We start from the raw sequence: 16,002 nt of genomic DNA, 5'->3' as shown, positions 1-16,002 counted from the left end.
ACTTCTGCGAGCAGTCGAGGAAGGATCCACAGGTGTTGGTCAGCCTCACATTTGCGTCCTTCGCCTTCTTAGATTGATAGTGTTACTCAGAAGAGGGAACCTCAGTTTCCAATGTGTATAGAGTCTCAGTTACCTATGACGTGAGCCCGGAAAGGGCGGAGGGATCGCAACTGGGCACAGGTGTAACTGAATGTGGTTGGTGAGGTTTACAAAGACGTGGCAGCGATTTCTCGCTGCAAATTATGGGAACAGGAAGCGAATACACCGCACTCAGACATGAGTACCCCTAGGTGTAACTGATTGTGGTTGGTGAGGTTTATAAGGACGTGGCAGCGATTTCTCGCTGCAAGTTATGGGAACAGGGAGAGAATACACCGCACTCAGACATGAGTACCCCAAAGAGCACGCGGGCTTTTGTGAAAGAGTAATAATATACAAGTGATGAGACCGTAGTTACTGAGACTTCCTGCCTTTAAGCCATAAACCTCCCTCACTTTTGTTTGGTAAAGACTGCTGTATTTACCGAAGTCCAGTGGCCAAAGTCAAGTAGGAAGACACGTAGTAACTGTTCCTGTCTTTTTGCATTGCGACTCATTGAAAAGGTGACCTCAATTTTTTCCGTTGTCATCCTCGTTGAACATCATGTAGCAACATGTGCCTCGTTTACTATGCCACCCCGATCTGTAGACAATGGGAATTCATTGCTGGTCGTCATTCCAGCCACCCACCTTCTATTCATTGTTGTCATGACTGTTGAAATCGAAACAATAGAAAACACCAAAATTTAAACCCCATGTTATAGTTGTTACCACCCCCTTTCCCGGCATCATGCATGACCAATTCAGAGGACGCAGCCCCAACACCGAATTACGGTCAGTATGATTCGTGCCAAGTCCGAAGTTGTCGTAACGTTGTCCTACTCCACAAAAATTAACAGTAAGTAAGTAAGCCCAGCTTTTGATTTACTGGATTGCAAAGTCACCAACAACGCAGCAGGCACTGTGCTAGGGTTCCAATGGATTGATTCAGTTGTAACAAACCAAACACCTTTCATTACGATGTCTGTTTAACAATTGTCGTTTAATAGTTTCAGACGGGCTTGGTAAACAATCGTCAGTCACCTGACAGCAGAAAACGTTTGGTTGATTTCAAGGATGATACTACCTGCAGTAGATTGACACCTTTTGTCCAAATAGCTTCGCAAGCAAGTATTTAGGACTTTTAGTTTGCCATGATTTTTGTTACGTAGTGTTTCACGGGTGTTTGGGAATAAACGCGATCTGTGGCTGATAACAAGAGTGCGCGAAGTTGAAAACGACAGTCTGGAAGACAGCCTAGAAAAGAAGCTAGAATTATGTATCTAACGTTTGTTTCCGTGTGCTTCGTCTGTTAGCGTAAACGGAAATATCGACCTTTTGTGAGTGGAATATACTTTCACAGCGAGCACATTTTGATTAAATTTCAGTGCACAGCAGGCTAGAATTACAAATCAAACTAACTGTGCCAGCATCTCCCTCCATCACTGATAACGGAAAACAGCACCTGTTCGAAGGGTTCATCCCTTAGCCACGTGGTTCCAGAACGGCGCTGCTTCTTAGGAGTCCGCTTGCTTTTATCTACAAAAGGAAGCATACATGTAAATGTCCATCTGCTCATGAGCCATGAGCATGATTTCTCCATAAAGAATGGAAAGTGTCTGAAGATGGCAAACAACAAACGCGGTCGGGCGCCTCCTACCATATGGAATACATTTAGATCTGAAGTTATTAGCAAGTGTGAAAGATTTCATCCTGTCAGCAAACTCAGTCTCTGTTTGGAAGCCGAGAGACACTGTACAACTGTTTCATCATCTTTAGGTATCATCAGTAGGCATCTCACGAAACTCAAAGGGTTTCGAACCAGCGACCACCCGTCTAGTGGTTGAACACTTAACCATTCTGCCGCGAGAGGCTGATCAGCAGTATGATTATCTCCCAGTGATTAAAGCCTAGTCCCGTTTTTGTTCCAAATTTCGCTGATGCTGACTCTGTGGAAGAGGGCTTGAAAACACCCATCCTGTTAATTCAGTAGTTAAATTTCACACCGTGAGCAATACTCTGCCCCTTACTGACAGTTCACCTCGCAAACACTAGTGAGGGAGAATTCTAGAAGTAACTAGCTAGGAGAATTCCTTTCATTATCTCTTTTGTATTCCTTAGATGGTCAACGTAATAACTGGCTTCCAAGCATTACAATATATTAGAGGGTGACTAAGAAAACAAAACAGGTTACAAGTTAGTGATGGTATTAAGGCCATCAGCCCCATAGTTGTTTCGGCACTAAATACCTCATGGAGTTGTTCGCAACATCAGATCCTTTGAAGGCAAGCAAAATTTGACATCAACTAGTCTGCTAACGATAAATTTCAATCGCTACACTTCAGTGATGAACACGCAACCCCAACTTTTACCACCCGCTTCACTTCATTTAGCCACCTGATGGAACTTCTTTCCCAAAGTTGTCCGTCTTCCTCAAATCTGGATCTTGTCTCACAAATGAATGATGAATGATCGGCTGCAACGATTTGACACCATACTAACAACTGTCGCGCCCTAGCCGCTGTGACAAATTTATCATCCCAAGGCTGTAGGTGTGGATAAAAGCACACGCAACAAGCTGATTTGTATTCACCACACCGACCGATTTGCGCCTGACATGTACGCACGCATGAGTGATTCTTGAATTAATTATCTACTATATCGAACCTTCCCATTTTTGTAGGTGTCGATAACAGGGGAGACAAACTCCCTCTATTGTTTTTCCCTAATTTGGAAAACAAGCAACGTCTTGAGTGTGTTGGTCAAACACCCAAAGTGATAAATGTTTACTCCGGGGTTGTGGAAATTTCATTCCTATTCTAATTAGATGCTGTTTTCAATTGAAGGGAAGTTGCTCGTTGGTCAGTTACAGACGAAAGTAAACGAATCTTTGGGGTATGTAAACTGGTGTCTTGGTCGGACCTCCAGTTTCCTTCGTCCTAATATCTTGTAGCTGAAAATAGAATGCGAGCATTCGACTGAAGAAGATTACACAAGGAAGATCCAGCTGAATTTCAACGGAGTCTGGACGACACCAGCCTAATGGTCCCCTGGTACAACCTGGTGTTCATTTGGGAGAATGCATTGATGGGAACTGGGGATTAAGCCAGGTGGATGAGTCTCAAGTAGGATGAGACCTGTAGCTGCCTCCGAGGAGTTCTCATAAACTTTAGCACGGTCCTTGGTGATATTGGTGAGCAAACTTCCACAGAAAAAACGACAGGATAGATAGAGTATGGAACTTTATCAGCTGGGAGGGAGACTTTCCAGTCATGAATGCAATTCAATTTCCTTACTTACTATGACTTTCTGGGTTTTATTTCGCCAAATGGTTCCAGAAGATTCGCCTGGGTACGGAAATCGCCAGGTTATCAAACCACCCTCAATTAGGCAAACTTATGAGGTTTGCAGCCGAGTGATTAGACGGCGTCAACACACTGTGGTCGCTTTTCTCCTGAAAGAGCGTTCCAATGAGGAGCCAGTTCCTTGGCTAGGCTAATTGTTCCCCATGGTCAACTTTCTTCACACGAAAGTGAATTTGGACAGCTTGTCTTTCGTCATTGTCTCTTAGTGATTCCGCAGTCGATGAAAGCAGATTATGGAGTTGTGGTAAAAGGGGACGAAAATCAATCGGATAAGTTTATTCAATGGACAGCATTTTTCGCTATCACAAGGCCCCATTATTCTTGAGTTGATGGCCTGAGAAGTTAACAACCACTGTGTAAGCATTTGGCAGGAAATGTTACGGTATAAGCCCGATTTAAAGCTGGCTTAGTGTATCCACTTCCTCTTTAAATTAACTCTTCGCTTCTTTCAAAACTTTAGGTTAGGGTCGCTATATCAAGGAACTTAAGACTGCTGCCTGGCAGTCTTTTTTGCTGGTGCACTTAGCATCAGCCTAAGTACATGCAGACAATGGCGTGGCATTTTGAAGCTTATTCCAGGTTTGTATGAACCTTCCCGTGGTGTTCGTTCCCACAGCCAACTACCTGCCATAAGTAGGATTGTGACAGGGTACGAAAAGAGTTGAACAAAACAAACTAGACATTATAAGACTTGCGGATGTCCACACACTATCAGTTCTTGGAGCCTTTAGGCTAGAGGCACAGTAGTTCAAGATTTTCTCTGTGAATAAATCTACCAAAATACTTCGGTGCCATTTATCTGAGACATCTTACTTAGCTGTATTATCCACCCAGGTAGCTCTAATTTCAAGCAGTATGTTGGGTCACATCTAGTCGGTAGTCATTATTTGGACCAATTTTGTAACTAACGATAAAAATTTGTAGAGCGTCCAAGCAGTAAACTGCGTCAAGATGCTTAGACTCCCGCACATGTGTGTAAGCAAACAGCGACACTATCGAGCTGGGCTGTCTAAAAAAAGGTGCGACTCACAAGTCGACTACTAGGTAAACACCAGGAACGGAGTGACCAGCGGTTTCCAACACCATTTCATGTTGCAATGGTGCTCAGCTTAGTGTTTGTCCATAGGTTTGTTGGCGGCTGGCAGGTCGTGATGGCAACCTGGGTTATCAGTGGGAGCAATCACAGGATTGATTTGCCACTACTAATCGGAATGACGCCGAGAGATAAAACAGTCCATACTAATTACCTCAGCAATAACAAACAAGCCACCGCCTTCTCCTACAGCATCGTTGGATTACGGCGACTTTTAGTTCAGTTTTTATCGCGCAAAGACTCCTCCCAACTAATTGCCCTTATCAAGGATTCCAGTCCTTCAAAAAATCGCCAGGTTCATTTGGGATGTGACTTCCGTTACGAATGAAGTGAAACAATGCATACACTTTTCCCCAAACGAGATCTTTCCAGAGCTATAACTGATTAGGTTTCACTGGACAGTCATATCGGAGTGATGAATTAAGTCAAACAGACGTTTACCAAGCTTATACTACTACGTAACACAGGGTCATAAGTTGCTAGGTTTGTGTCCTAGAAGCACAGGACGAGATCATCTTACCCTTTTGCTGCTGAGCATGTGCAATTGTTGGTCACGATAAAAGTAGTGTGTGAGGTTTCTGTGCCGTACGTTCTCAACGGAATTTAAACCCATGGGAGTTTAGACGGATGTATTCGGTCGACGGCATCCTATCATAGGGTGGAGGAAATCACATTGGTCCACTCTAGGACAAATAACCTTGAAAGTGATTCCTAGCATACCTTCCAAGGTTTAACCTTACTGTCCAGTCTGAATGGTCAGAATGCTGTGGAATTTTGCTGATGATGGGCTTGATTTTACGTGAATTTTCATAGTTCCCGTCTTTTATTCAAAACATACCGATCCATCAGTGACGAAATTGACTTGCTTTTAGGAGTTTTCTATGTAAGCAACCTCAATATCCACTGAAGTTTTCAGCAGTTGAACAAAATATCATTTTTGGTTCAACGACTTCATCCAAGAAAATTGGTAGCAAATATTGCATTTTGTGCGTAGGAGAGCATAATAAAGAGCCTGGTGTCGCCTATGAGCCTCACTTTCTATACAATAAGTTTATCGATGCACTTTAAAAGTAAAAAAATATCCCTCTTTTCTGTCTAACTTTACCCGTGTCACGGAATCACGGTGAACTATCCTAAAGCAACACGAATGGATGGAAGTTCGTTAGCTCCAGATTCACCTATGAGTGTTCTTCGTGGGATAACTAGAGTATACCCGTGCTTTATGTAGCTTGGAACACACCTACCCTGTTGGGATTTAAATAACTGACATGACGAACGATGTTCAAGGCAACTTGCTAACTTCCTCAAATACTGAATATCTCTTGGTCGAGGATGAGTGTTCTTTCCGGAACGCACAGCCGTTTTTGGAGCCGTTTCCACTTCAGATACAGGAACTTCAGTAGAACACGCAACGTTGCAGCCAAAATGTCCGAAAATGAAGAATTTTCCTCTGTTTGAGGTACTTTATTTTTACCACCTCACCAAATCTCTTGTACGTTAGCCAACGAGTCCATCATTTAGGTTTTAGTAAGAATACGCGGACTGAACATTGTCCCTTTAGTTGAGTAAAAATTACATGGTCTGTGAGTTTGTGACATGCTTCTGGTTGGGTTGCTATGTCAATTTGCTGCCCTCGGGTGTGTGCTTTGATTGAACTCTACCGTGACAACCCGCATCTCTCATCCAGGACAAAGCGATTTTTTCAATTCTATTTTGGACCACCATTTACAAATCTTAACTAGCCAAGTTAAATTCAAAGTTTCCACAGTTCCAGGTAGTTGTATCCCTGACGAGGATCAACATTTTCATTCTTTAGTTATTCCGCAACTTTCTATGTGGTTCCAAGGTGAGGAGTGTAAGTACTACCGTAGCCTTACCACTGTGTCAAGCCTTAATTTCCCAAATGGAAAAGAACTCTAGATTCTCATAAAGTTAAACTCAACGTAACACGCTAGCTTTTCAGAAGTTAAGGGGTAGGTACTGGGCGGTACCGGTGGCGATAAATCAGCGCTTCTTTGGGATGCTAGTATCCCCAACGTTGTGACTAATCAACGCTGAAGCTGATGTCGCTTATATGATAAATCTTATCGAATTATATAACAAATGGCGTTAACGAAGGTCGAACTCGCCACTCGACCGTTACGCTTCTCATGATGTTCGCTTCAAATTTGTCAAATTTCAGTTCCAAAGTCTCCAAGTACTGTGAACCTGAAAGTTAGGTCTTCCCTGGACAGTTTTAAGTGCAATTCAAACAGACACCACGAATCAGCTAGCTGATGTCCACACAGATAAAAACCATGTTGCTCAAGGCACCTAAAACATTGCTATCCTATAGAGGGGGACTTGGACCATGGTGATTCGGAATTTTGGCACCCTGAAGTAAAAGAACAACAGATATATATGCTGGATTCCGAAACCATTTAGTTTTCCCACAACAAGCTTACGAGTTCAAAATGTTGCAAACAACCGACAGATAAATTGAATGGCGAAAAATCGGTATAACATCTTTTGGAGTGCAACATAACGAAGCGACATATGCTACGAGAAATGATAAATCTTAGCTAGTGTTTGACAAAAGGAAAACCACTGTTGCTTCACCTATCTGATTCCTACGGCTATACGGATCATTGAATGGCATCACTCATTTGGGTGACCCAGACCCTTCTTTAACGGAACTTTGAATCTAGCAATCATCCCCCAGCTAGGTGCATCGCACACTCATTTTATTCATAACGAAGTGACATAGATTTTTTCGTATACAAAAATAATACCTTAGGCTTCAACCATGGCCTATATTTTAGGAGCCCAATCCCGGGCCAGTTCACCTGATTAACAGTGGAGTAACAAACAAAACCACACCAGGTTCGCACAGTTTTTTTTTGAAATCGCACGGTCAGAATTTTACTTAATGACCTTGCTACTCAGCACTCGTATTATCAGGCAGCATATGGTTGGCGGTGCAATGAAAAACATAGGCGAGACACAAATCGAGTGAGTGGGACAATAGGCCATTAGGAGAGGATGGGGCCGAAAGTGGATTGTCATTGTTTTGAGCGCAACCATCCCACCCTCCGATTTTGCTGTTCGTTTGACTGTCGAATCGCACAGAGTGAGCAAACGGAAGGCTCAGGGCAATATACTGACTCCATCTGTTGAGGATGAGGTTTGGCATATACGAAGTGGCGGTTGCGAAATCCGGTTGACTAATTAACCTGTTGTGAATCCCACTAATCAAGTTGCCATGGCTTAATTGAATGGCGAGGGTCGAGAGAGACGCGACTGAATGAGGCTGTTTTCCCCATTTGGCGCATGGCCTCAGGGAATCTGGTTTTGATGGATCACAACCATTCTCGGTTTAAATGACAGTAGAAATATGCATGCCTCGGATCATATGGCCTACCCCGGTGGGATGATCTCTCCCGTTATGCACCATACAATGGAGCTAAAATGCTGAATTCTTCTACTGCCGCTGGCCCGGGGACAACCATTTGTATCTAGTCAATAAATTACCCGTCCTCTTAGGAATATGACATCAGCCTGGTGCTGTGTGTTGTGAACAAACACAGTGGAGCGAAAATCTATCGGATGGGGTTCAAAACCCCATATCGGATACTGGCCAACGCATAATTTAGATGCATGAGGCAATCACCGGCACTTGGTTCTGTCCTTTTCAGCAAAAACATAGGAGTTAAATAGGCTGAATGAACATTATTCACCAACTGTTTCTCAAGTGGCCCCAAATAATACAACGTAGATCAGTTGTGAAATCCTTCACCTGGTAGTTCGAATCCTCAATCTAAAGAGACTAAGCAAGTAATTTTACAACACTACCAATATTCTTCCTAATGGTCACGAATTCATGGTCTGTTTAATCTTTGTGTGATCTAGAACAAAAGAGTCTATTCCGAAGAAGAGCTGCCCGTCCCCAACGTAAAATCCACGTAAATAGAGGCAGGAAGGTTCAGAAACTGGTACCCCCTCTTAAAGAGGGTGAAAGATTATAACCTTCGGATATCAGTGTAACCATCAACTCATCCAGCGGATATGTTCTTGTGACCCGGAGAAACAGTCTGGTTGGTTGCCCTGTGGTAAGTTTATTGATTTCTCCGTCTCCGAACTCCAGATAGCTCAGTGATAAGGTCATCAAGCTGCTATCGGTATGTACTTGTGTCGCGACTGCTCCTAGTTCGGCTGGGGTAGCACAACAGTATCTTAGCCTTTGTGTTTGCTCAGGGTTGTGTTGCAGAATTTTAACAGTGCCATAGCTGAATGGCAAATCAGGTTAATTCCGTTGTGGGGAAACGCCACGAAAATAGTTGTCTGGGGTAACCATTCTTAGGGGGATTTCCATAACAAGTCTCGAGTGACGAGGATCAGTATTTCGTCGGAGGTTTCTTTGCATGTTAGACTACTATGGAAGTCATCCGCTTAGTCACCAATAACCTAAGGGTTGCTATGGCTTATAAGTCTCATACCGATGTCACGTTCTTTCCCATGAGAAGTGATGATAACCCCAAGAACTTCCTTGAGTGACGGATGGCTGTGTGGACTAGTCCCGTGTAAGCATCTTCCTGTAGTACGTTGCGGAGCACATACCCATACGAAAAGTCATGTGTTCGACTCCCTCAGGAAATAGGTGAGATGTGAACTGCTGAGTTTTCCCAGCAAGAATGAAGTGACTCCTGGCCCTAGCAATGTACGCTGACTTGGCTTTACAAAACAGAACTGGCTATAAAACGTTCAATTCCCTTTCCACACGCAACAGACTGAAGGTTACACAAACGTTAGTTCTCAGTGCAGCCGTATGGGTACAAGCAAAGGACCTCTGTTAACCAGCTGTTTTTACAGTATTGTTGTTGTTACATTATATAGTTATTGGGCGTAGTGACCTTGAAATAATTCTTTGTGGCTAACGACCGCGCCTGCAACACACTGGTGAAAAGACTTAATATGTCTCTGCTGGATGCGGAAAGCACGGATTGTTTTGAGATCCTGTAAATGAAGCTATTTCATTTCGAAAAGCTCAGGGACGCCGTACAGTTGTTTCATATTTATTGGGAATCATCTATACTACGTGTCCCATGAATCACCAGGAAGATTCAAACACACTACCTCCAAGCAAGTAACCGAATATTAAGCTGTTCGGTTACCAGCACCCGATAAACAGTTTGACTAATTCGCACTAAGGCAATGTACGATCCTGTGCTAACGCCGTGATTTCAAAGCAAGGAATTGGTTAGTTAGCCTAAACGCACGATCTAGTTGTCCTGTCTGACAGGTAACGTGCAGTCTAATTTACCAACGGGCAGTCAGTAATAACTGCGACGAAACCGAATTCTACGAACCTTACCTGCGTTTCTCCAGTGGTCGCAATTGGGCAGTGAACAGTATATTGAATTGGACGTGGGCAGACAGTATAGATAGGTAGGCCGTGGTTCTATAGGAAATTAACAGTAAATCGTGAGGCGAATTAAAGAAGGCCTTGCGGCAAGATTGAACCTTGGGCAGTTAGTAACACGGGATGGCACACGAAGGACGGTGCGCTATCTGACAAATTAAAAGGGAAAAATGTTGCTCAGTTCAAAGTGGGGCAAATTTTCAACAACAAGCCCAGAAATGAATGTGAAGAAAACGTCTATAGGAAAATGGTATAGGTAGAGTCAACTTTGTATAAAATAGAATAGTTCAGTCTTGAAACAGTCATCGGAACGGTGATGAATTGGCCTGAGGAATAGAGAAACAAATAATTACGTCACGTAATTACCGGGCAAGATGTAGCGTCCTTCTTTCAAGCACATAATTCACACAACACGGTCGCGTTTTAACTGGCTCCTCGAGTGGCGCGAAAGGGACCTGTTACGTGACTGTTTTATATTTTCTCCAAAATTTTCACTAACCTTTAAAAACGGTGGTGTTTTCTTGCATTGCCACATGGTCTTCACTAAGAGAACAACTGGTATCTGCATCAGGATACTTATCAGCTTAATCAAACTTACGTGCTCTAGACTCTATCAAGCCACGCCCATCCTCATGGAGTTCATAGTACGACGAACCCTCAAGTTATCTGGACAGCTGACCAAAAAGAGACTCTTGCTGAACCAGTTTTATCGCTCTTCTGGATGGATGGGACCAAATTTCATTCAGTCTGATATTGTTAACATCGCCGTAGTTTCTTCGGGCACGGTTTATCCAGGAACTGATCGCAAAACCATATTTAACCTGACGGAACGGGAAAATTGCCGCCCGTCTTATTTGCCTCTCCAACATTTAGACCGACAGTCTCAAACCAGCCTTTTGGGCTGGTGAAACTGAATCCTTAATGAGGTACACATGTGGCTGAGTGTCTGAAAGTTTGCAAGGGTGCTTGTGTAGGCTGGAGAAAAATCGTTATGACTCACACGGCACTGATCCAGCACCAACGTCTGTGGAGACGTCTGTGTTTTGTACGCCCCACTGATTTCGACCATCCTATTCTTCACAGAACATCCGAAGAAAATGCACACGTTGGTGGGATCGAAAAAGTCTAGAGGAGTGAGTGGAGGTGGGGAGGCCGTTGCATGGATCTGGTTCAAACCCAGCTGTCCATGAGCGGTGGTGCACTACATGGACTACCCCCTACAGGGCATGCTGCACGGGCTTTTGCGTTTGTAAGATAAACACTCGACGTTAATATACATTGTTTAGGGTGCACGTGCGCGTGGCCAGTACCGGCTTGGGCATGTGTATGTGGATGCTTTATTCATAGATTGGTTGAGAGACAGAGAACCGGTACTTCAACCAGACTGTTTCTACTGGGTCAGTCGGTTTGTGTTGTGCATTCGAGCAAGGTAGTGCAACCTTTTCCAAACAGGGAAAACATTGAATGCCTTCGTTAAGATATTCTGCGTAAGAACTATCCATATTAAGTAACTGTATATAAAGCTTGTTCACGATCACCGGAACTCATAACTTTTGACGGGAGTTTATCAACTGAGCCAGGAATATATGTTAGACGGTGAATATCACCAGCGTGCTGTCCATTTCACACTGCTGTATGGACATAGTCCACTCCTTGTTCATTCTTTTCACTCTAGCTGAACACTTAACAAAATTGTGGGAGTTCCTGAGCCAGCAATATCTGTTAGACGGTGGATATCACCAACGTACTGTCCATTTTACACTGCTGTATGGACATAGTCCGATATGTGTCCGCATTCTTCGATCGTTTATTCACCTAGCTCTTGCACTCCTTGTTCATTCTTGTCACTCTAGCTGAACACTTAACAAAATTGTTAGCCTCGCTCTCAACTACCAATTTGGGCGATAAAGACACAGCTTAGCTTGCCTCTCAACATTACTACTTGCTGTTAGGTATATGGTCCGTTCAGTTTTGAAAGATCGCGTCAGAACTAGAGGCAATTGCTTGGATTTTGCCTCTGTTCTGTACACTGAAGTCGAATGTGCCGACAATGAATCGGTGTTCGTTTTCAATGGCTCCTGCTATGGCTGCTCCTGGGAAACTTATGGGTCATTTGTCAAAATATGAGTTTCTTATAAGTCAGTCCGGAAAGGACCAGCAACCCTTGTGTAGTGTCATCTGTATCTAAGACATTTTACTGACGCTACTGTAAACTAGACTTCAACACTAATCTGAGGGGTTCAGTCTGAGGGAAAGGTGCAGTATTTTAAGACCTGTGATTTATCTCTTAGTTAGAATCAGTCATCCGTGCTTGTGTCATGAGTACTGAAGTTTTCTTGATATTCTGTGATACTTATGCAACCACGCTTGATATCTGTGGATAATATTTAGTAATCACAGCACAAAAGTTGCTGAAGCTACAGATTGCCAGTTTGATTAACTTGGGGTCGCAGTCCACGAGATACCACCAATCTTTTGTTCCACATGAACATCAGAGTGCTCGCAAATAACGGAATACACTCATTTACAAATGGCTGTGGTGCTAACGGGAGATTCAGCCGAGTCCCAGCTGAGTCTCTCGTTCTTCAGCTGAATATGCTGCATAAAACTCACCTCATGTTTCAGCTGGTATAACATCTGATGTCGTTTTTTGATGGTAAGCCAGACCATCATTCAGTGAGTTGAAAAAGGGACTAACAGAAATAGATGTGGAACTTGAAGTAAAATCGTGTCGAGGATACCACATTGTTGTAAAAAAAACCTTAATTGAATCCGACTTCCCCCCTCCCTCATTCTCCGATTGGTTGTTAGAGTCTCTTATTTGGTTTTACCACATGAACGCTCAAATGCTAAGCTGGCAGTCACGTGTCTGTTTTCTGGATATCTATCATAATTTTGTAATGGGTGTTACTGAGGGGAAGTATTTTCTAATCACAGAATATGCTTTTCTTCGCTACTTTTAAACTCAGGAAAACCATAGATGAAAAAAGTCATTTGGTCGCAACGTATCCTGATTGATTATACCGATGGCATCTATACCACCTGGTGTGCGGTTCGACCCGACTTATCATCATAATCGAACGGCTGTTTCTTCCAGTCATCAGGGCAGATTTTTTGCTGAGATGTCGAGGTTGACATTTGCCAGCTGTATCCACAACAAACAAGCCTTTACAGACAGTTACCGCCACGATTTTCTGAACTCCCCCAATGTCGGGTAATCGAACTTGACCAGCAGTTGACATTTAGGCAGGTGCGTACCTTTCGGCCAACTCAGTCAAGCCCATAATGTAAGGGTTTGAAATAGTCCGTCCATCCTTCGCATGAACATCCACAATCCGAAATTCTGATTGATGGACGGATGAGCCGTACCACACTTAACTTCCCTCAAGCCGGATTCGGACGGTGTCGCTCAGGTCTGTCAAAGACCGACTGCCACAAAACTACTCTTTAGAAAATGGACTAGGAACCTGCTCTTGTACAAATTCATTTCAAGTTATTCTATAATGCCCCAAACAAAGGGGGTTTTCTCTCCCAAATGTTCTCAAATCTCTAGAGAAGAACGGTGTCCTAATAAAATAGATGAGTTTAAAAAAAACTCACCCGAAGCAATACTAACGTCCTAAGTTATCCAATCAGTGCCAGTTAAGCAGTGTCCAAATTAATGTTTAGGTCAATAAGTCGTCATTAATGTTGTATGGATAGAGGAATTTCATCCAAATGCGCTAGACAGTGCGAATAGCTAGAAAGATTAGACCGAAAAGTTTCCCGACTACAACTTCTCTAAATTGTGTGCGCCTGACACGATATTGAAGTTGGCTGTTTTTGGAATCATGAATATGGTCTTGCGGAAGCATTTGTCTTTTGACACAATTATTCAAGTGCATCAGCGAAAAATCAGTAGGAATTTTCCAGGCCTCGAAATCTATGGTTGACTACTGCAGTGCTCACTAGTAGGTAGCAATTCACCTCGCGATATAAAATTACCATTAAATTGCTTAGTATTGATTATTTAGGCGTTTTAAAACTAAAAAAGACCACATTATCCAACAATTCACCAGACCTTTGCGTAGAACCGTAAACTCCTCCGTTCCCCGGATTCCATCAAGCCGATATTCAAGCAAAGGCTGTATTACCATCGAAGAAAATATGTTGGGTTTTCCACGTTATTCAGCACAATTTGCGCAAGCTTTATTCACATTCCCTATGGCTGAGAATAAGCGACATATCTGAAGATTTAGTTATCTAGTAGTATGTGTGCGGATTATGAAGAGAGAAAAGTGAGGATTCTACCAATCTTCTAGGTGGCTTCACTTCGGGAGGGGTTCGGGAGGAAGATGAGCCTTGTAGGCACATATTTCTGAGGAGTGATTGATCTATGGGGGGGGTCTTCTGAGGTGGTAGTTCAAGCAGGCCGAGTCACTCGACATGACAAAGCAGAAACTCGTGATCAGTGCTTATCGCCACCCACTTCGACTGTCATTGTGTGATTAGTTCGCTTCCTCGGTAAACACCGGCCATTTATTGTGTCCTTACAAAATGCCCTGAAATGCAATTATGTACGAGCCTCAGTGAGTTGAAGTTGTTTGGCTTTTTGTTCTGAAAATATGTTTACTCAGTCTGAAACCGGGGCACACTTGTGGACGTCCGGGCACGCAAATACACTGTGTTTTGTTACTTTTGTGAGTTTCTGTCGTGCTGTATACCGAACTGGTCGCGGGAGTTAGCGTTCGTTCGGCAAACTCCAATGCTGATGGTACATCTGCGAAGGTGAGTGTTGGATAGCAGAGGTCACAAAAATGTTGCCTTTCCCACTGTTTGATGCAACGTGCAAAGTTCACGCATTTTCAGAGAGCAGAATAGTGTACCGGTCCATACGTTTGCAAGGGATACTAAATGTATTCATCTGGTAGACATCTGAGGTGGTGGCATTCAGTGAATGTGAAACGGGCGAGTATTAACGGTGAAACTAATTTCGTTCGTCTTGGTCTCCGTACCACACAAATCGTAAAAAAGACAGTAACATGGTCATTCCCCATGATGTCCAACTAACTATAGCCTGCTTTAGATATCTCTCCGAACAAAAATACGGCCTTATCGGGGGTTGGGCCATGGCTCGCCTCTAAGTATTGCGAACTAAAGACAGTGCGAATAGTGGTGCACTGACCTTACAAGAAACCACCCAATGGGTATCCAGTCTTTCGTTGATGGGTGGCTGTTCATGAGAGCAATGACCTTTACTAAGCATGTGAGTAATACAAACCATTATTTTCTTCTACAAGGTGATGTAGCTTTGTGGTTGATGTTGTGCAAAAGATCACATGTATTTGTGTTGTTCAAGTAAACAAAAACTGTAGTGAAACACAGAAAAGTCATCGAGGAAAAATAACGCGGAGCAGAATTCACTCCAGGTTGTAAAGCTTGCAAGTTCAAAGCCCCGTTGCATATTTCAGTCATCGTTTCCAAGTGTGACGGCTACACGGAAATAACCTATTAAGCGTTCCCAACAGTTAGATGGGTTAGTCAGTCGAAGCTCTTGTGCCGTCAAATACCCAATCCATACACAAAGTGACGCGTGCTCACAACTACAAATGTGCTTAGGTCAACTCAAACGCAGCTGCGGTGTTCCTAGACCTAGGGCACGCGAGTCCGCACTTGTCATCACTGGATGTTCATGTTTACAGTGTTGGGGTTTTACATTTCCTCAACTCAACACTTGACTTCTCCGGTGCGAATCGAGAACATCAGTTTTCCTGCACTCGATATTTTTGGCTAGAATGTACGGAGTAAATTATATAGATAGCTCAAATCACTCGTCCAAACCTTGGTAAATATTTGATGGTAAAAAGACTCTAACGCCTTAAAACCATAGTACACAGCAACATGACACCAGTAGGAAGATAAACGGCTCAGCGAAAGTCCCTGGATCCAATCGGATCCTCATTTCTTTTGGGAAATGCAAATAAACGAAATCAAGCTAAGTAGACAGTGTCTCAACCAATGTATTCCAGATGCTCGGGTTTTCTTGACGGAACCCACTACACATAAGGCTACAGAGCGGTTAAACCCTTC

At 43.3% G+C, this 16,002-nt stretch overlaps 1 protein-coding gene across 1 annotated transcript in view; it reads right to left on the bottom strand.

Moving 5' to 3' along the window:
- Positions 1-9,972, bottom strand: part of T265_13714 (hypothetical protein) — a gene marked incomplete at both ends in the record, with an annotated part of 30,027 nt that extends 20,055 nt beyond the window's left edge. The window contains one exon of the mRNA XM_009170164.1: positions 9,886-9,972. Coding sequence (XP_009168428.1) covers positions 9,886-9,971 — 86 coding nt within the window. The remainder of the gene's footprint in view (positions 1-9,885) is intronic.
- Between the last annotated feature and the right edge of the window lie 6,030 nt (positions 9,973-16,002).

Source organism: Opisthorchis viverrini, assembly GCF_000715545.1.
Source record: "Opisthorchis viverrini unplaced genomic scaffold opera_v5_94, whole genome shotgun sequence".
In the NCBI taxonomy this organism is placed as follows: Eukaryota; Metazoa; Platyhelminthes; class Trematoda; order Opisthorchiida; family Opisthorchiidae; genus Opisthorchis; species Opisthorchis viverrini.
The sequence above is the reverse complement of the archived record's forward strand: the minus strand, read 5'-3'. Positions and strand labels throughout refer to the sequence as shown.